General features: G+C 46.0%; 2 protein-coding genes across 2 annotated transcripts; both read right to left on the minus strand.

The window, feature by feature from the left end:
- Positions 1 to 1806: 1806 nt before the first annotated feature.
- On the minus strand, positions 1807 to 19793 carry Rtc1 (RNA terminal phosphate cyclase 1). The gene is made up of 7 exons (XM_084576634.1): positions 19634 to 19793; positions 13878 to 13949; positions 12690 to 12865; positions 11104 to 11426; positions 10025 to 10184; positions 8119 to 8222; positions 1807 to 2027 (listed from the first exon to the last, which is right to left on the minus strand). The coding sequence occupies exons 1-7, from the start codon at positions 19785 to 19787 to the stop codon at positions 1886 to 1888; spliced, it is 1131 nt and encodes a 376-aa protein (XP_084432760.1). The 5' UTR covers positions 19788 to 19793; the 3' UTR covers positions 1807 to 1885.
- Positions 17946 to 19634, minus strand: LOC146181636 (mitoferrin-2-like). The gene has a single exon (XM_084576635.1). The coding sequence runs from the start codon at positions 19392 to 19394 to the stop codon at positions 18417 to 18419; it is 978 nt and encodes a 325-aa protein (XP_084432761.1). The 5' UTR covers positions 19395 to 19634; the 3' UTR covers positions 17946 to 18416.
- Positions 19794 to 19828: the final 35 nt, after the last annotated feature.

The following is a 19828-nucleotide window of genomic DNA, read 5'->3' on the forward strand; positions in this document are numbered from 1 at the left end:
GCTAAAATGTTCAGTGGTCTCACTGCCTTTGTTTCGTGAGTATTTCCAGTATACTCCGAGGAAGGTAGCTGAATAGGTTTGCACAAGGCATCGATTGCGATAAGGCCGGCCCTGGACCCATATGGTTCGCTGCAATGTTCAGTGGTCTCACTGCCTTTGTTTCGTGAGTATTTCCAGTATACTCCGAGGAGGGTAGCTGAATAGGTTCGCACAAGGCACCGATTGGGATGAGTATTTCCAGTATACTCCGAGGAGGGTAGCTGAATAGGTTTGCACAAGGCATCGATTGCGATAAGGCCGGCCCTGTACCCATATGGTTCGCTGCAATGTTCAGTGGTCTCACTGCCTTTGTTTCGTGAGTATTTCCAGTATACTCCGAGGAGGGTAGCTGAATAGGTTTGCACAAGGCACCAATTGGGATAAGCTCAGTCCTGGGCCCATATGGATCGCTAGGATGTTCAGTGGTCTGACTGCCTTTGTTTCGTATTTCCAGTATACTCCCAGGAGGGTAGCTGAATAGGTTTGCATAAGGCCCCATACGGGATAAGGCCGGCCCTGGACCCATATGGTTCGCTAAAATGTTCAGTGGTCTCACTGCCTTTGTTTCGTGAGTATTTCCAGTATACTCCGAGGAGGGTAGCTGAATAGGTTTGCACAAGGCATCGATTGCGATAAGGCCGGCCCTGGACCCATATGGTTCGCTGCAATGTTCAGTGGTCTCACTGCCTTTGTTTCGTGAGTATTTCCAGTATACTCCGAGGAGGGTAGCTGAATAGGTTTGCACAAGGCACCAATTGGGATAAGCCCAGTCCTGGGCCCATATGGATCGCTAGGATGTTCAGTGGTCTGACTGCCTTTGTTTCGTATTTCCAGTATACTCCCAGGAGGGTAGCTGAATAGGTTTGCATAAGGCCCCATATGGGATAAGGCCGGCCCTGGACCCATATGGTTCGCTAAAATGTTCAGTGGTCTCACTGCCTTTGTTTCGTGAGTATTTCCAGTATACTCCGAGGAGGGTAGCTGAATAGGTTTGCACAAGGCATCGATTGCGATAAGGCCAGCCCTGGACCCATATGGTTCGCTGCAATGTTCAGTGGTCTCACTGCCTTTGTTTTGTATTTCCAGTATACTCCGAGAAGGGTAGCTGAATAGGTTCGCACAAGGCACCGATTGGGATGAGTATTTCCAGTATACTCCGAGGAGGGTAGCTGAATAGGTTTGCACAAGGCATCGATTGGGATAAGGCCGGTCCTGGACCCATATGGTTCGCTACGATGTTCAGTGGTCTCACTGCCTTTGTTTCGTGAATATTTCCAGTATAGGTAGTTCATTTACTTTTCTTTGTGTGCAAGTATGTGCAGTTCATTGTTGTTACTGGTGGCAACTGCCCCCCTGCATATGCAAAAAGAATTTGAAATTCCCTGTCAGTGCAGGTCATGTGAGGCACAGAACTTCAATATAATCAGTTTCAAATAAATGTTCCAAGCTAACAGACAAAGAACTCTTACAACCCACCATGATTTTTGCACTTCAAGCACCATTAGCTATGCTGATAAATCAGCTACAGCTTGACAACCAACTTTTAAAATTATTTGCTTCAACTGTAATTTCCATGCATCGTCTTTACAGTTACACACAAGCCCATAGTTGCTTAGAGCCCAAGCATCTTGGTATAGCATTTGCAAGGTCTATGAAACATTGGAGTAAACTGAACCTGAAATAGGAATCTTATCTGCTCATGTTTCTGAACAGCCCACACCGAATTAAAGAAACACTGCCAAGAAATGAGAAAAAAAACATCATGAATCAGGTTTCGTATCAATTTATTTACAAGCATTATGTCAATGAAACAGATCCAACATAATGATAAGCATAAAGAGAGGAGTTAAGATGTCGTTTTTGCCAAGTTGCTAAATCCAACCCCAACGCATGTGAGCTGAACCTTGGGTGCTCCTATGCCTGGACAGTCACCATCCACCTTGAAGGTAACTCCAAAGAAGTCCCGCAAATGACGCAGCATTTGTATCCTGCAGGGGAAAGGGTGTAGATTCACATTACACTCTTCAGATAAAAGCAATCCAAAACTGCATCGAACAGGAAAATAATCGTGCAAAACGTGCGACCCTATCTCTCCTTTAGAAACTATAGAAACTACGTCAATCCAAAAGGTGGCCGCCACAGCAAACAACAAGAGGTCCTGTATAATTACATACTCCCAAGAATTCTGACATTAAAGTCTGTCAATAAAATGTGACGGCCATTTTGTCCAGCTAAGCTAAATTCAAAACTTAGGGTGCACTAGCATGTTTTGTCCTAGTTTAGCTTTGTTTGTAGCTTCACCAGTACAGAATGGCTCTTTTGCAAGCAACACATTTAGTGCTAGAGCACTAAATGGATGCTTGAACATGAATTGGTCAAGCTCAAGTGCATAAACCCATAGGCATTATTCATCAGACACCATAAATGTGCAACCAGTTGATGAATTGTGCACATTTTGCAAGGCCCATTACAAAGACCTATTTCAAAAATTTTTCAATAAAATGTGGGGAGAAAGTGTATTAAAAATTAGTTGTGATTTAGCTCTGGTTAACCCTAGTTGAATTGCGAAAGCAACGGCGGAAGCTTCTTTTGCCTGTTACATTATTCCCCTATCATGCCCTATCAGTGTAAGGTATGACGTGAGAGATTAAGCTACCAGTCCACATACAAAGTCACGCTTTAACCAAGTCGTATGAACGTGCCTGCGTCTCGTAGGGGTAACAAGAATGCAAACAGTTCTGGCAAGCTGATTCTGATATCGTCCTCCCATATGAAAGGTGCGACCCGAATTGAAAGCTCCTGCCCGTGGCATAGGGGTAACATGAATTCAAATGTCATGGCAGGCTGACTTTTTTATGAGGAGACCCTAGCTACACCTTTTCACAGCGTAGCTGCGGCCACCAGAGGTCTTGAAAACCTACCACAGTGTAGCTTTCGCAACAAAAACAAATCGTAGACTCCCTTCAAATAAATTTGAAGGAGACAGAAAATATGTTTACTTTATCAAGGGTTCCTCTAAAAAGATTGCGAGCATACTAGCTGTACCCAAAAACACATTGCATGAGAACAAACACTAAAATAGCCTTCCAGAGGGATAATGGTTGAAAATAAAGCGTCACTGCACTATATATTGAGCAGAAGAGTGAAAGCATAAAAATAGCTCAGCTTGAAAATGACACTGCTCTAGTTTTCTGTATTCCCTGTCATCTTTCTCACGGTGTCCCACAGCGGGGGCTCACTGATGTTCGTCTGTCGGTGTGTCTGAAACTGCCATCGACAGGTTGTAGTTGGCAGGTGACATGGCAAAACACTGATTAGTTAGCAGTTTGAGTGATGTCACTAAGCCATATGCCATGGCCAAATTGGGCGGAGCTACCGATTTGGTCAGCATTTTTGGGATATGAATCGAACCTCATATTGCTCATTTTTTGTTTTGTATTTTCCACTCCTGTTACAGCCCCTTATGGTGGCTGACAGTACAGTAAAAGCTCGTTAATTCAAATTCCACGGGGCCGCCAGGCCAGTTCGAATTAACCAAAATTCGAACTGATGAAAGTGAGCAAAAATGAAGGCGTTTGATGCCCGGAGGGCACGAAAAACATTTATTTAGCAAAAAAGTCTGTTATCATCTTCTGCTTCTTCTCTCTGAGGGCTACCGTACTCACTCGGTCTTCTAGCATGCGAATGCGACGCAGGGAGTCTTCTTCCCCCTCTTCAAAGCTGAAGAAAAGGCGCGCGACATTCAGCGCTCCCATAACTTCTGCCGCGGATGGACGCACGGGCTCTTGCTCCTCGTCGTCGTCCTCGTCTTCTGCCTCTTCTGGGACAGACTGCTCCCCAACAATTTCAGCGACAATGTCCTCATCACTTAGGGCACCGCACACTGCTGCATCGCTGTCTACTCCAACGTAATCATCAAAACTGACGTCCTGCAGCACAGCACGCACAGCCGCAGGCAGAGGCTCCGGACTCCCATCGTCGCCACTTTCTTTCTTACTTCCGGCAGCAAAGCCACAGTGGTGGAAGCAGTTTGCAATTGTGGATGGCGTGACCTGCTCCCATGCACGCACCAACATGTGCATTGCTGTGAGCAATGTGATGGTGCTGGTCTTCTGGTTTCCAGTGCACAAAGTCATGCGCTCGATCATGTGGTGCCCATAGCAACATTTGATGTTTCTGATCACCCCCTGATCCATCGGCTGCAACGCCGCAGTCGTGTTGGCGGGCAAAAAGACGAGCCTTGTGGCTTTCAGCTCGGCGTCGACTTTGTGTGCCGAGCAGTTATCCACAATGAGGAGAACTTGACGCTTCCCTAGCTCCATCCTCCGATCGAATTTCAAGAGCCATTTTTTAAACAATTCGCCCGTCATCCACGCCTTGCTGTTGGCGGAGTATTCCGTCGGCAGCGTCCTAATGTTCTTGAAACATCTAGGCTTATGTGCCTTGCCGACAACAAAAAGAGGGACCTTCTCCGTCCCGGTCATATTAGCGGCGACCAGAACAGTAATCCGCTCTTTGCTTCGCTTGCCGCCAGCGCAGCTGTCCCCTTTAAATGTTACTGTTCTGTCGGGCTGGAGCTTATAAAACAAAGCCGTCTCATCAGCATTGAATATATCATGTGCCGAGTAGCTTTCTAAGTACTGCTGCAAAGCACCGCTTTGCCACGTGGCACAAGTTTCTGCATCCACTTCTTTGGCTTCTCCAGACAACACCCGGAAGACAAGATTATGTCTGTCTCTAAAGCGGTGAAACCATCCTTCGGAGGCGACAAAATCTTCCACATTCAAGCGCAGGGTGAAATCGGCCGCCTTCGCCATGATAATTGGGCCGCTCAGTGGAATGTCAGCGCTTCTCATTTCTTTCACCCACGTGATCACAGCGGTCTCAATTTCCGGATACTTGGCTAACCGAAGCCTTTTCCTGTTGCTGGCGAAATCTTCGGCTTCATAGGCATCCTCGATGGCCTTCCTATTTCGGACGTACGTCGACAACGTGCTTGGTGGAATCCCGTGCTTTTTCGCGATTTCCACTTTGCTGGCGTTCCGTTCATCCACCTCGCATAAAATAGCCACTTTCTCCTTCACCGTCTTGGCACAGTATTTCCCACGCGAACACATCTCGCGGACACAAGCTCACAACAAGCGGCGTGCAAAACGAGGGCTCACGAAATGCAACACGAAACCGTGGTCGATAACACTAAAACGTCGTTCCTCGAAGAAGTCGCGGCAGGAAAAACTGTTTAGTACTTGTTCCAGCACCCTAGCGGCGCCCCGATGGTTGTGCCATCTATCGTTCTGCCGTGAAAGCTTCCAACGATGGTTTTTAACAGCGCCGCTTGGCGGCGAGCAGTTCGAATTATGGGTGGCGGCGCCAATTTTTGAGTGAATTAACGAGCTGTTACGCGCATAGACTTCTATGCACTGCGGACCGGACCACGATGACTATTTCGAATTATCCAAAATTTCGAATTAACGAGTTGTGAATTAACGAGCTTTCACTGTATTAATAAATGAAATGAAATGAACCTGTCGGGACCCTAGGATCCCAAGTTGGACGGCTTTTTTCAGGCCATGCAGGCATTTTCTTTTATTTTCAATTGGTTTTTGCCTGCGATAACCTCTGATTTGGTGCAGGTTTTCTCTCACACTTATTTAGATTTTTGTCACTTCGAGAGTTTACAATAAAAGGCCATGCAGGCATGCTCGCATGGCTTGGATAGTGCGCAACATTATATCCCTGTGGGACGGTCTTTCACATGTGGTAGATAGCGCAACTCAAAAACAAAGGGAAAATGAAGTGCTGCCTAACCAAGCTAATCAACCGTCATACTTAATCTTTTGCCTTAAAAGTTGATGCCCCGTGAGCCTTTCTTGCAGTCTCCCCCCTTTAACTTCTATGACTGCACGACCACGAGCTAGAGGCTGCAGAGACGGCATTTACTGCTCTTCCTATGCAGCAGAATTTTGCACCTGACAGCAGTTAAATCTCTTTAAACACGGTACACACCGATACTCATTATTTAAGGCCCATTTTCGACGCGAAGACTAGTGGAAAGAACTACTTCTTTTTTTTATTACGACAAACTGTTTAAACAAGCATCGAACCAGTTACATCGAAACAAGCATCGAAACATCGAACCAGTTACACTAGTTACTAGGATATGTATGTCCTGCCCACCCAGTACAAAGGAAACAGCCACAGGCCAGCAACGTCTTGAATTGAAGCAACCATGAGGCGAGCCAGTAACCAGGTTGCCGGCCATACTGGCCATACTGTGGGAGAATGGCTGGCACAGCGATAGTCACAGACCTATCAGTCTTCTCTTCATGGCCAAAAAAGAGCTGTCGTCGAGTGCAATCACCTTATTTACACCTGACACCTTTGTAGGGACAGCTGCGTTGACAATGCTCGTCTTGACCGTCGCTTAAATTTTCGTTACTGAATGAAAGTTACTCAGCCAAAAACACAGACACATCTCGAAAAGCAATGTGCGTAGTTGTAGTAAAGCAGCACGTTGGGCTCGTTAGGGATAATCCTTATTGACCTGATTTGTAACCGTCTAGTAGAGCGGTAACTTCCAGTCATGAGAAATCACCAACTAGCCCCACTTGCTGCTTAACTAAGGTTTTTCTCCGCCTGTCACAAATCTTCACGACAGTGCTATTATGTGCCATCCAAAGCCTAACGGGTCCACTAAATACAAAATGGGGTCAGAATTACTTCATCACATCGCAAAAAATGAGTATGTGGCTTAGGTAGTGAAACGCTGCATACCATATTTACTCGAATGTAACGCGAGTTTTTTTTTCATGATTTTAGGCTCTCAAAGTCTATCCTCGCATTATAATCGAATACTGCCATTCGGACGGCCTAAAGCAGAGCCGTGGTGCAGCCATATTGAATCCGCCACCACTCGGTTTTGGTTTCCGTGGTTTTGCGATGTTATGTTGGCAACATGGGTACCAGGAAGGCCAAATCAGCCAAACTCCAATCCATCCAAAGTCAAAACGCCGCGCTTTTTGTTCATGGGCTCAGAATCACATTGTCCCCGTGATCACGTGCTTGTCTCAACTTTCACAGTGGATTAGCATGGTTACTTCTGTTGTTATCGCATTTCGCCTGGTGGCAACGTGCCGTGCACGGTATAATGCTTGCCCCAAAAAAGCTATTCTGATAGCAGCAGAAATCGAAAATTCTGCGGCAGCTCGACGGCTAGACGTTACTAATCTACCTTACGTGGGTGGCGGATGCAGCGGGAGATGGTCGTTAAACGTGAGCCCGACCGCAAAGGCTTCCGAATCATATTGGAGGCAGCTTTTCGATGGAGGTGAAAGGCTAGGCGTCCGTGTGCTGTGCGATGTCAGTGCACGTTAAAGAACCCCAGGTGGTCGAAATTACCGGAGTCCTCCACTACGGCGTCTCTCATAGCCTCAGTTGCTTTGGGACGTTAAACCCCACAAACCAACCAACCAACCATATTGGAGGATGAGAGGAAAAGAAGGACTCAGCTTCCGAGAGCCTGGCCTCAGACGATGACGAACGAGCGTTTTTTAATTAGACTGCAATGGCCATAATGTCTCTAAAGGTACTTTTCCAAAGCTTATCTCATGTTACATTCGTGGTTTTATTTTTTCCTATTGGACAATATGCAAAGTTACCCCTCGCGCATTCGCGATTGCGTTACATTCCAATGAATATGGTAATTTGCTCAAACTCAGGCCCAAGCATATAAAGTACCACAAAAATATCAACTGAAAGGTAAGTTTTTTTGTTTTCCACAAATATGTATTCCAGGTTCCTTTGCAAAATAGTAATCCTTGATGCACAGACAATTTAATGACTAGAACAGTGCATCGTAAACTGTGGTATTTAACATCCTGAAGAAACACAAGGCTTTGTGGGATGCCATATCGGACGGCTCCAGATTTAGATGAACCTCAAAGGTGCTTTTCATGTTCAGCCTAGCCCCAACAAATAAAGTAAATACTAAGGAGTGACACCTTCCTTCCGGCTCTCTATGCTTGCTCTAGCAGAGGATTTTCCAGTAAAAGTTGCACAATGAAGTACGCATAGACCTACGTGTACGGAGTCAGGGGTCCCATCAAGCACTTGGAGACGTCAGGAGGAACGAGACACATGCAAAGGGCTGCCAGTCCCTGGTTGGAGGAGTCAACACAGCCCCCCTGCACAGGTGAGAAGACATAAAATATTTTAGCCCTTTCAGTAACTTCTTCACCTGCACGAAATCAAACTATCGTCAGCCACAGTTGACTTTCGAAACGGTTAGTAAGTTACAGACACAGTCATGAAATACTTGCACAGTTCAGAGCTATTTAATAGTATGCAGGGCTTTCTTGCAAAAGCAGACAAGTTTGGCCATGGTTGTGCCAGCTGAAAATAACATTATGGCTCTTGTGCCCCAGCTTAAACAGTTCAGAATCTATATTCTTCCGAAAAAGAAAAATTCTGAATAAGCAAGAGAGTCTATAGTCAAGCATGGAACAGTTGCCCTTCAATCACCAATATTCGGTAGCACACAAATTTTGCTCAAATCAGTCAAACATGTACGGCTAGCCAAACTCAGCAGCACTCCAGCTAGCAAGAAACAAGAGATGTTTATGCCATTTTTTGAAAGGTCCCCTGTACTAAATTTTAAAAAACAATTATTCAAACAGGTTCACTAAGGTGGCAAAATAGAGAAAACTTCTCTCCATTTGTAGAGAAGATGATATAGAAGCCAAAAGGTGTGGCCACAGCGTGATCCCAGATGGTGGCTACCCTGGATGGAGGAGGTTCTGACGCAGGCAGATGAATTGAACATCCTGATGGTGGTAGAACATGCCAGATACTGCTCTTCCATTGAAGTCGTACGGTGCACACTTCTCTTGATAATTCAACTTAGCCATGCAGTACTTGTGAATGGGTTTCAGTGAAGTAGTGGGACTTTCAATAAGCGTCGCACAAAGTACCAAGGATGCACAGCAAGCCACAGTGCAACGCCTAAGGAGAGCGCATCAGAAGCATCAAAAACAAACAGAAGGCACGCAAGGGTAAAGTAGCACAGAGAAGACTTATGTGTGCAATAAGGATGGGTGTAACGAAATGTGATGCGTCGTGTCATGAAAATGAAAGTGCAATTCTAACCATTTCTGTCACATACGCCTGTCAATCACGCCTTCCTTTTTTTCCTCAACAGAGCCATATGGACACCTGCCAGTGAAAGTTTGTCTTAACCAGAGGGCACGCAAAACATTTTATCTTCAGAATTTTTTTTTTTCTCCCTGCCTCCTCGCCCTCTCCTCTGTAGGTTCACATCGCCGCTCAGCAGGATGATTTTAGCTACACGCGGAAGATGACGGTTCGAACTTCCAGGATCCCTCCATGTCATGGCTTGCAGACGCCAGCTCATACGGCGTCATGTGCTTGATCACCCTTGCCCATGCACACCGAGCGACAACACCCGTAGACGAGATGCTGACGTGACACCAAGAAATGCTGCTATGTGGTCGGGCTTTTACTGATCTCAAGCAGCCAAAGTCACATAAATGTGACTAAAAAGTAGCCACTCTCAAACTGATATGGCCTACTGCGGTACCATCAGGCCAAAGTGGCAAGTAAATGTAGTAAATGTTCTCCGAAAAAAAAGAAAAAAAAATTGACATTGGATAAAGGCAGAGAAGTGCCCCTAAAACACTTTTTTTTTTCTTTCTCTCAATCACACAATGTTAGCTATGCACTGGGAAGTAAAATATTTTGTTGGATTAGAGGTTACAAGAGGCATGCATTACTGCCACATAAACTGAATTTCCCACAATGAATTTAAGATAAATGCCAACTGAAAACATACATACAAGAGTTCAAATGGAGGTGCATGTTAGCACTTTCTCAAGCAACTTCACAGAGAGGTAATTTGACAATGTCCAAAAACGAGGCTTTAGCAAGAAACAACAAAACAAAAAGGTTGCGATGACGACCTGTAACTCACCCTGTATACCTCACGAAGGAGTGCGCGGGCTGCCTGCTCTCCGACATCTTCCGGAATGCTGGGGTTCTCCTCAACTCCCCCAGGGTTCGACATGGCCTCCGCACAGAGAAAGGCACCCTCTGTAGTCTCGGCCACCAGGCAAATGCCAAAGCCCGGGGACCTGAAGGACCACAGCCGAAATAAAGCGGATCATCCTACCAAATAGAGCACTCGGTGATGGTGCAGATCATTGCAATGTACTAGATGACCGGCCCCTTGAAAGTAGTACAAGCGACTGATGTTGCAAAGGTTTTGAAACACACCATAAAGAAATTGTGAAAATTCAGCTTTTTTGTGCTGTTTTCCTTTAAAAGCAGAAGGCTATTGTCTGATTAAATTTCCATGACTCAACCTTCGAAAAACTGACATTTTTTTCCCTTGAGATCCCAGTTATTACAATTTTATTATAATCAGAATACGAGTGCATTAAATTGGATAATTTATTTTTGCAACTACATAGACAAGTTGGAGACAGCTGGTTGAGGTAAATGTATCAGTGCCTTCCAGCTCTATTTTATATTGCACTTGTTCGTAACCATGTTCAGAAAGAAAACAAAAAAAGTTCCAAAATACTACTTGAATGCCTAGATACATTCATACAGTAGACCACATTTGGTATTGAATTGTATTGAGAAATGCTTTAATAGTTCAAAAAAACCCTAAGGCCCCTTGAAGCTTGAGTTAACAAAAGTATACAGTATTTGCACTGTGTTTTGCTAATTAGTGATCCCCGCCGCCAGGTGTACTGTCTTCCAAGAGTTATTTGTCAGACATACCTTTCCACAGAAACCTGTCTTTAGAAGCACTCAGGGTGCATAGTGTATCCTACATTTCTTGCATGCCACCTGTACATAATACTGGAGCTGCCTGCACAAATTACACCCTGTGACTCAAACTGCAGCTGTGAGTGCCAGCATCTATGTGGAGTCCTCCTTCTGTATCCCATGTCTTTTATCACATTACAAGCCTTTCAAGCAAAAACTTTCACCGTCCAGTGCAGCTTGCTACACCGTCACAAAATGAATCTTAGTCACCCATACCTGGTGCCCTGAGCGCCACCCGTGTGGTCCGTGTAGAGGTACACATCGGGGAGGAAGCCCAGCAGGATGCCCTTGGCGGCCGAGACCACGCGGTTGGCCACAGTGGGCGACACCCGCACAGTGAAGGCCCAGCCACGCACCCGCTTCACCTTGCCCGGGTTGAGCAGCCGCACCGGCCGCAGGGCACGACAGACAGGGGCACGAAAGCGCACGCGGCCCCCACCCAGGGGCGCCACGGCTCGGCTCAGGATGTTGAGCTCAAGGCCCTCAGTGAACATGAAGCGGCCCAGCACGGGAAGGCTGGCTTGCTTGATGGCGTCCACCTGGCAGAACAGTGGGCACAAAAAAAAAGCAGCACAAATGCAGGTGAAGGAAAAAGCGGTCACAGCAAGCATCAGAAGTGCACACACATAAGTAATGTATGCAATGGGGCCTATTTACGATGGAGAAAAAATGCATCAACTGTGGGCAACCGCTAAAATGCAGAGGAACGAACGTGACACCCGAAAAGAATTGAAAATGTGGCTAGCAGCCAAAACTAAGCACAGCTGCATTGACATAAAGTGTGAATAGAAAAAAAGAACAAGCTATTCGTACACTATTAATCTAGATCCACATACATTCCAGTTATAAGTGGAACTCTATATATATATATATATATATATATATATATATATATATATATATATATATATATATAGAGTCTCAATGCTGAGTCACTAAAGGCCTTATTCTGACTGAGCTGTATATGCACATTTTCTTAATTCAATTTCTTTTTTTACTCTGCTTTAGAGCGAAGGACCACTTAAGCTGACTGCCAGTGCTGTACACAAGCACAATGTGCTGAAGTGGCACAGGATTGTAATAATGTAAATCAGTGGCAATAAAACAAAAACACAACTTGCAAGTCAACACTGGGTCCTCCATACTTTTCTAGCCCCTTTCCATAAAGTACAATTGGATGTTCACCACAAAACGAGAGCTTACAAGATGAAACTGCTGCATTATCACTGTGCAGAGGGGGATGTTCTGTAACTAAAAACTGTTCCCACAATGCCATCCAAAGAAACTCCCATTCCCTGGAACAGGCATGTTAAGACATACTGTGCTATCTTATAGGCCATCTAGACGTGACAACACAAGTCAACTGGTCTGCTCACAGCATTTTATTATGTAATACACACTGACGCTGCATAATTCATTAAAGTGTATAGCACTAAAGCAACCACACACCATTATCCTTTCCTACAGGTCATATCTTTATTTCCCTCTAAGAGTCTCATTCCTTCGTTTTCAAAGACCCAGTCAAACGTTAGAGTCTCAGTAATGGCTCATTGCTGAGACACTGAGCCTAATCCCATCGGGGCACAGGTTTTACTCCTCCTCAGTTTGGCGCCTCATAGAGGGGCAGTCGTTTAAGTCTCAACAGTAAAGTCCCTGTACACTGCAGGCAGGCACAATTCCTACACATGAAAACTAGTGCTCAAACAACTCCCCCCAAGATGCGAGTGATAATGTAGCTGCACAATGTGAAAAAAACAATTAAACAAATAAAGTAAACACGTGAACAAACATCTCAGCCTCACCGAAGGGTCAAGTGGGTGGTGAGTGACACCCGTCAACGTGGCGTCCATCGGCTTCTTGCAGAAGGGTGCCAGGCACAACAGGGCCTCCAAGTAATAGCCCAGTGCCCGCTCGGTCGAACAGTCATGCTCCACCTTGCCCCCATACAGTAAGCCTGGCCTGTATCGCACGCACGTGCCTGTATATTGAAGGGGAACCATAAGTAACTGAAGCATTGTTGAAAAGGAAATGTACAAAGAAACAAAATCTGGAGTAATCCACTTAATGGACCTCCCTCTATACACACTCTTCAGCTGGAGAGGTGGAACTGGATACGATGAGATATACTAGTGCAGAGGCACAGGTAATTTCGCACCAATGTTGCATCAAATGCCCACTTAGTGTACCGACGTTACTGTGTCAAAGGACAGAGACGCCCTGCACAAGCGCATTTTCAAGTGGTTGCTGGGCCCCTTTCTTCAAGAGCAACATTCCGTTTGACCACTTCAAATCATCAACCTAAATCATGCAACGATGCCTGATGTGGCTCTTTCCCTACGTACTTAAACCCAATAAAACCCCGAATGCCAGGCCAAGGATTGTAAAGCTAATTTGGTTTGGTTTACAGGGTTTAATAATCACGAAGTGACTCGGGCAGTAGGGGACATCGTGACGGAGGTCTCCAGAAATTTTGACCGCCTGGGGTGCATTGACGCCACACAGTACACACATGCCGTGCTTTCCACTTCCGCCGAAAAGCGGCCGCTGCAACTGGGATTTGATCCCATATCCTCAGGTACAGTAGGCGAGTTCCCTAACCACCGAACCACCACAGTGGGGCCATTAAGGCCATAACTCGCTCTCATGTGTTGTTATCAAAAAGAACACCCCCAATATACCAGTTTCACACAATGTGATAGTGAGTGGCATTCTCAAATTATTCTCAGCTTAACTTAGCAGAAAACAAAAACAAAACTTGAGATGTGAATCACAATGAGTTTTTGCTTGACACAGTGAGACTCTCGAGAGTAACAAATGTGCCAGCACGACGACACATCCTAGCATTTGAGCTAAACCTTCGGCTAAATTTATCTCCTGTACAGTCTTTCCTTTGTGTCGTCATTTCTTTCCCTATGAACTACAACCACCATTAACATTTTATCTGCAAATGTGTAAAAGCAAGGAGTTTTCAAGAAAGTAAAGTAGCCCACCTGTTTCGCTGATCTCGATAACGCTTCCATTGGTTACTTTTTCCAACAGTTTCAGCAAGTCGACCTCGAACTCTGGAATTGAAAAAAATGTTCGTAAATTTACCAAGCTTGTCTTATAAGGACAACACTAATTTACAAGGCATCAACAGCTGAACTAAATCTTATGTGACCAAATTGTGATATCCTGTTAATGAAAGAGGTCATCAACAATAACCATGAAAACCTTGGGGGGACATTTTAGCTGTGACAGTGTTAAAGACTTCCATTTGCCAACTCTCACTGTGGATTGTAGTTCGCATACATAGACTTTGCTACTCTTCAGCATACAGCCAACATGAAAGGCCACCCAACAGAGATATAAAGGCTGCTTAACCAAGCTGTACAAATGTGCCTGCCTGGCCTAGTCTAGAGTGTTCTCAGGTAGACTCCGAACACAAGGGTCCTGAAAGTCTGATTCTGATCTCACCTCCCTTTCCACTCCTCCCCCCATCTGAAAGGAAAGACTCAAACTCTGGGTCCACAATACCTACGAGAAACTCAAAGAAGCACAACGAACTGCCCAAATAAGGCGCCTATCCAGCACGCCCGCCGGTAGGACAATACTTGAAAGATTAGGTATTGAGAGCGAACCCCTACAAGACCTCCCTCAAATTATTCCACGCGATATTCGAAAGAGGATCACCATCAAACCTCTTCCTCGGAACATGAACCCCCCCACCCATCAAGGCCGAAGAAAAGCACGAGCTAAGAGCCTGCACAAAACCCTGAGCCGGCTACAGGATGTCATCTACGTCGATGCCGCAGAAGATGCGGAAGACCCTAACAAATATTCGATATGTGGAGTCACACAGCCCAACACTAACCCAGCGAGACTCGTTGTGGCGGAGACTGTTTCCACATCCAGACCCCTAGTAGCGGAGGAGGCCGCCATCGCCGCGGCCATCGCTTTTACTAATGCAACAACTATAGTAAGCAACTCCAAACTGGCAATCAGTAACTTTGCTAGAGGTAGAGTCTCCAAACCCGTCTTACAAATACTCAGTGAAGTGAGAGAATCTCCTCTCTCGAGAGATATTGAATTAATATAGACCCCAGCTCATGCGGGGAATCCGGGAAATGAGGCTGCCACCAATACGCTCGAGAATTAGCCAGCCAAGCGGTGGCGCAAAATCAGGAACCGGAACCCTTCGGTGAGCCAGCCTTATCATACCACAAACTCACTGCACATTACAAAGCAATAAGAAGAACACTCCCACCATCCCATAAAACACTGACCAGACAACAACAAGTAATATGAAGACAGCTACAGACGGGGACCCTCCCCAATCCAAACTACATATTAAAATTCATAAATAAGGATATGAATCCCTTCTGCCGGTTTTGCGGGGAGAAAGACAACTTCAAGCATATGATCTGGGCGTGCAAAGCCCATAAGCCTCCCTCAGAACTCTTGCCTGATCCCTCTAAAGAAGCTTGGGACAAGCTAAGGTCCAGCGATGACTCTGGCATTCAGTTCAAGGCCGTCGAATGGGCCGGCGTTGCCAAAAGTCTCCACGGCCTGCGGCACGCTAGCTGACTTCCCCTATTCCTCCCACTTATTGTGAATAAAGTTTTATCAGCCTCAGCAGCCCCAGTTGGTAGCGCTTCTACTTGGCCGTGCCATGCAGTCTCATAAGGTCATACAGCTCGCCAAACAACCGATGCCCATGTCACCTATCACCTACCACTTGCTTCAGCCAGACATAATGGCTTTTTCACAAGTGACACATATGGTTCTACCACACCAAAAACCATTTTTTCCACAGTACATGTCAACTCTCAAACAGCAATATGGAATGAAGCCCAAAAGCACCCACCACAATTAAAAAGTGGCCCGCTGCTAAGCCAAGCTTAAGTTTGCAGGTTTGGTCCAAGCTGCAATTAGTGCACCCACAAAGTCTATACTGCTGAAGAGCTAGCTTTGGCATGCCTTAGAAACCTTTACAAACAATCACAGAGGCACCTAATTACACTATGTACTGGTTTGGTTTGTGGGGTTTAACACTCAGCGACTCAGGCTATGAAACACCGTAGTAGAGGACTACGGAAATTGTGACCGCCGGGGGTTCTTTAATGTGCACTGACATCGCGCAGCACACGGAGGCCTTGCTTTTCGCCACTGCCGAAAAGCGACCGCTGAGGCCAAAATTTGATCCCACATCCTTGGGCTCAGTAGTCAAGCGCCCTAACCACTGCGCCACACCGGCGGATAACACAGTGGTTACGGTTATGATATTGTAGCGAAAGCTACACTGCGCTAGGTTTCAACGCCGTCGGTGTGTTACCGTGGCACCACAGAAGACGAAGAAGAATGCTGGGTCACCCGCAGCTAATGCTTTTGCTCCATATTCGGTTCAGCAGCGTTGAACCCTTCTAATGTTTTTCATTGTCAATACACTATACGTTGGCAATGCAATATCATTAGAAGCTCCTGATGCTTTTACATCAAGTTTTGTGTCAAAGCTTCACACTTCTGTTTGTGGACCCCTACAAGTATGTCTGTACGCAACTAGACATCTCTTCAGGCTACCTAGTTGGTGGTCACATATTTCTCCAAAGGTGTCTAGAGGTGACAACGAGGCCACAATGACGATACATTTGAAAGCATAGTTGTCACTTCCAATCTGCTGACGTCATTTCCTTGCAGCCAGTGACCAAAAAAATTATGACCGAGAACATAATTTCTTCCCAACGAAGCTTCCAACGCTATCGCATTAATCAGCACTTTCTGGAAGTCACCATAGTGCTTGCTGGGCTACTGTGGGCTCCCGACGCAAATGAAGTGAAGCAGCGGTGCACTGCTCGCAGCAGTCAGAAGAGCAGGCGTTTCCACATGTGCGTGTAACCGAGATTAGGTTCGACCCACAATCTGCAGCGTCTATTTGACTCAAAACGATTGTGGCTTTTCAAGCACCACCAAAAAGCTAACAAGCAAGGTTGACGCACAACTAGCAACAAGCTAAGCACTGTGCAATAATGTAGAAAATACTATGTTTATCTTTTGTGTATGTGTATTCAGCAAATAATAGGCCCTTTAAGTTACTCGCATTTCAGGTCTGCAGCATAATTCCCCGCCTTGTAACGCGCATTTATTTGGTATCCAGCATGACGCAAACTCCGGAGACACCGGGTAAAAAGAGCATCGACACCCGTTAGCAAGCTCAAGGTGCGCCACTAATGTTTGCATAAACCCAGAAAGCTACTGCTGACAACAGGCACTGTTTTGTTGCAAACCACTTTGAAAGGTCAGCGCTCAAGCGCAAGCTCACCGTGTTAATTGCAAAGACGTGCCAACACGGTGCACTTTGACATGCCACCCAATGTGCACATTCACCTCTAGCACTAAAACAGCTTTAAAGGACTATAGACACCTAATTTTTGGGTTCGTGTTTTATCGTTTGTAATGATGCCTAGGGCATTACTGGATCACCACGTCACATTCACCTATGACTGCTGAATAAATTACAAATTTCTTTTCTCGCCTGTTTCGGTTTCAACAGCCGAGCAATGGCTGTGACGTCACAGTTGAGTCTAGGTCACGTGAGGGATGAAAATACAGCGCTATAGTCATTGCTGTGTCATTTGAATTCACCACATTGATAAAGCCATTGGGTAAAAAATTGCGCAAAAAAACACAAAGGACAAAGAAGAACACATAAGACGTGTGACAAGCGCTTGTCACACGTCTTATGTGTTCTTCTTTGTCCTTTGTGTTTTTTTGCGCAATTTTTTACCCAATAGATCACCAACTAGCCCGGCAATACGCTCTTCTCAACTGATAAAGCCAGCCTGCCTTAAGAGCAGGAATCACTACAAGTGAAGAATGAGCAATTATATTGCTGTTTTTTCATGCCGCGCATCAAGACGTGATTGTGACATCACAGCCAGCCCTCGGCTATCGAAACCGAAACTGGTAAGAAAATAAAATTCAATTATAAATTATTTAAAGGTCGTAGGCGAAAACTGCGTGCGCATCTATATACAGGAATGACTTTCACATCATTAAAAAGAAGAAAACTGCCACCAAGATTTGGTGTCTATACTCCTTTAATTTTCGACAATAAAATGGCAGCGGGCGAGAAGGCACTGGTTAGAAAGTGCTAGCTAGAATGTTCGCAACATGATGGTTAGCTGATGACATGCCACCTGGTAGGCCACGATAGAAACATTCAACAGCACCGATGTCTCTGGAGGCCATACATGGCCAAACGTCCACACCTTGGCTTAAAAGCCACACACTACACTGTCACACAACAGCTGCACCCAAGATGTCTCACTCTTGTTTTGAAAGACGAAGGCGGTGAACTTGTTCATCTTCAAAGTCTGCTGATAACTCGCTGCATGCCTGCCGTAGTGCAAGTAAGGCAGGTTTCATCTTTGTGGCAGAAACTTCTGCCTAATAGACACTCTGCCACTTGACTAGCTCTTCCATGGTCACGCATTTTGGCTTCAGGAGCCAACTTGCTGCAGGAAACTTGATGTCCTCAAGTAGACAGGCTCCTAGCTCGTGCCAGAACGACTCGTGGATGTACTAGCAACTGCAGTGTCTATACTGGTTGCAGTACTGAACTCACTTTCCCTAGAACTGCGCCTGTTCAGGTTGGCCTTAAAGAACTCGTAGACAGACCAGGAGATTGCTGTACCGGGCATTTGGAATAGCACTCGAGCTTGCATCCCCCGGAAGTATCCCTTCAAGCCGCAACAGCTGTAGATAGTCTTCGCGGCGTTGATGAGGCCATTGATCTGAGATTGGTGTGTAGTCTTGAGCAGGGAAGTCTCTTGTGTGTTCAGCAATGTCTTGCACACATCCAATGGTGCAGTGACAGCTGCTGCGAATGCTCCTGCTACACCACCAGATACCATGTGCGCTAGCGGGTTATAGGCACGTTCTTTGTTAGTCACCACCTGCATGAACTCGTAGGTGACAAGGTGGACGCACTGGAACGGAATGTTCATGGTCAGCTGGGTTGTGTAGCTCCGGTAGAAGGCGTGTGCTCCTTCATGCCGCCACACATGCAAGAAGCACTCTGTGCATCGCTTAAACTGGCTGTTGTACATCTGCATTCGCTGCTTCACCACTTCAGCGGGGTTCATTATGCTGTCATGCATCACAGTGGCCAGACACCCCGCAAGGCCCTGTGAAATGGGACTGTTCGTTCCATGTTCCGTGCCGCTGATACTTCGCTTGAGTTTTTCATAACATGAGAAGTACAAGGCATGAGCCGGGCCAGCACCGATAACCACAGCACTCATGCCCCGGACAGGTCTGAGTGCACCTTCATGCCGTACCATCTTGTAGAGTGCATCAGGAATTGAGCTGTATCTAGCACCGGGGCTAGGCCGCAGGCTTTGCATTCTAGTCTTGACAGAATCCAAAGGGTACATAACGCAATGCTCCATGACTCCTGCCGCAGCACCCGCAAGCATATGGGTAACCACACTAGCGGTCGGTAGACTTTCATAGTCCTCGAAATCCATAAGATCAAGTGCTGATCAAAAGACCCCCTTGGAATTATTAAGCGTAAGCAAACAATTTAGAAACAAATATACGCGAGAGCTTCCAAATCCCCTAATTTTTTTTGCGCTGAAATATCACAAATAACTTGCAAGGGACAACTTGTGCCAATGAATTACGTTGACTGCGATGGCGGCAAGCAAACCGCCGCGCTAGCAGCAATGACGAAAGATGCGAAAGAGACTGCAAAAGCATGTCGTACTTTTCAAACCCGGTTCCTCGTCTCTGTGGCGTATGTTCTTGATCTCGATCGGCTTGCTGCTGAGCGTGGATAGCACAAGCCGCTGGCGAAAGTAGTTGCATCCGCTGAAAGTCGGCGAACACGCCGCTGGACGCGGCGCCGCCATGTTTGTCATCTGCGGTTGACCATGCACCGGCCTTGGGTTGGCTACAAATT

Source organism: Amblyomma maculatum, chromosome 8 (assembly GCF_055883805.1).
Source record: "Amblyomma maculatum isolate TAMU_Amacu chromosome 8, ASM5588380v1, whole genome shotgun sequence".
NCBI lineage: Eukaryota > Metazoa > Arthropoda > Arachnida > Ixodida > Ixodidae > Amblyomma > Amblyomma maculatum.

Excerpts from the sequence above, each read along its gene's own strand:
- LOC146181636 (XM_084576635.1), bottom strand. The coding sequence starts at position 19,394 with ATGGATTTCGAGGACTATGAAAGTCTACCGACCGCTAGTGTGGTTACC.
- Rtc1 (XM_084576634.1), bottom strand. The coding sequence starts at position 19,787 with ATGACAAACATGGCGGCGCCGCGTCCAGCGGCGTGTTCGCCGACTTTC. Across the intron at positions 10,185-11,103 it reads GGTGGCGCTCAGGGCACCAG|GTCCCCGGGCTTTGGCATTT; the intron begins GTATGGGTGACT and ends GTGGTCCTTCAG. Across the intron at positions 8,223-10,024 it reads TCCTTCGTGAGGTATACAGG|GGGGGCTGTGTTGACTCCTC; the intron begins GTGAGTTACAGG and ends TCACCTGTGCAG.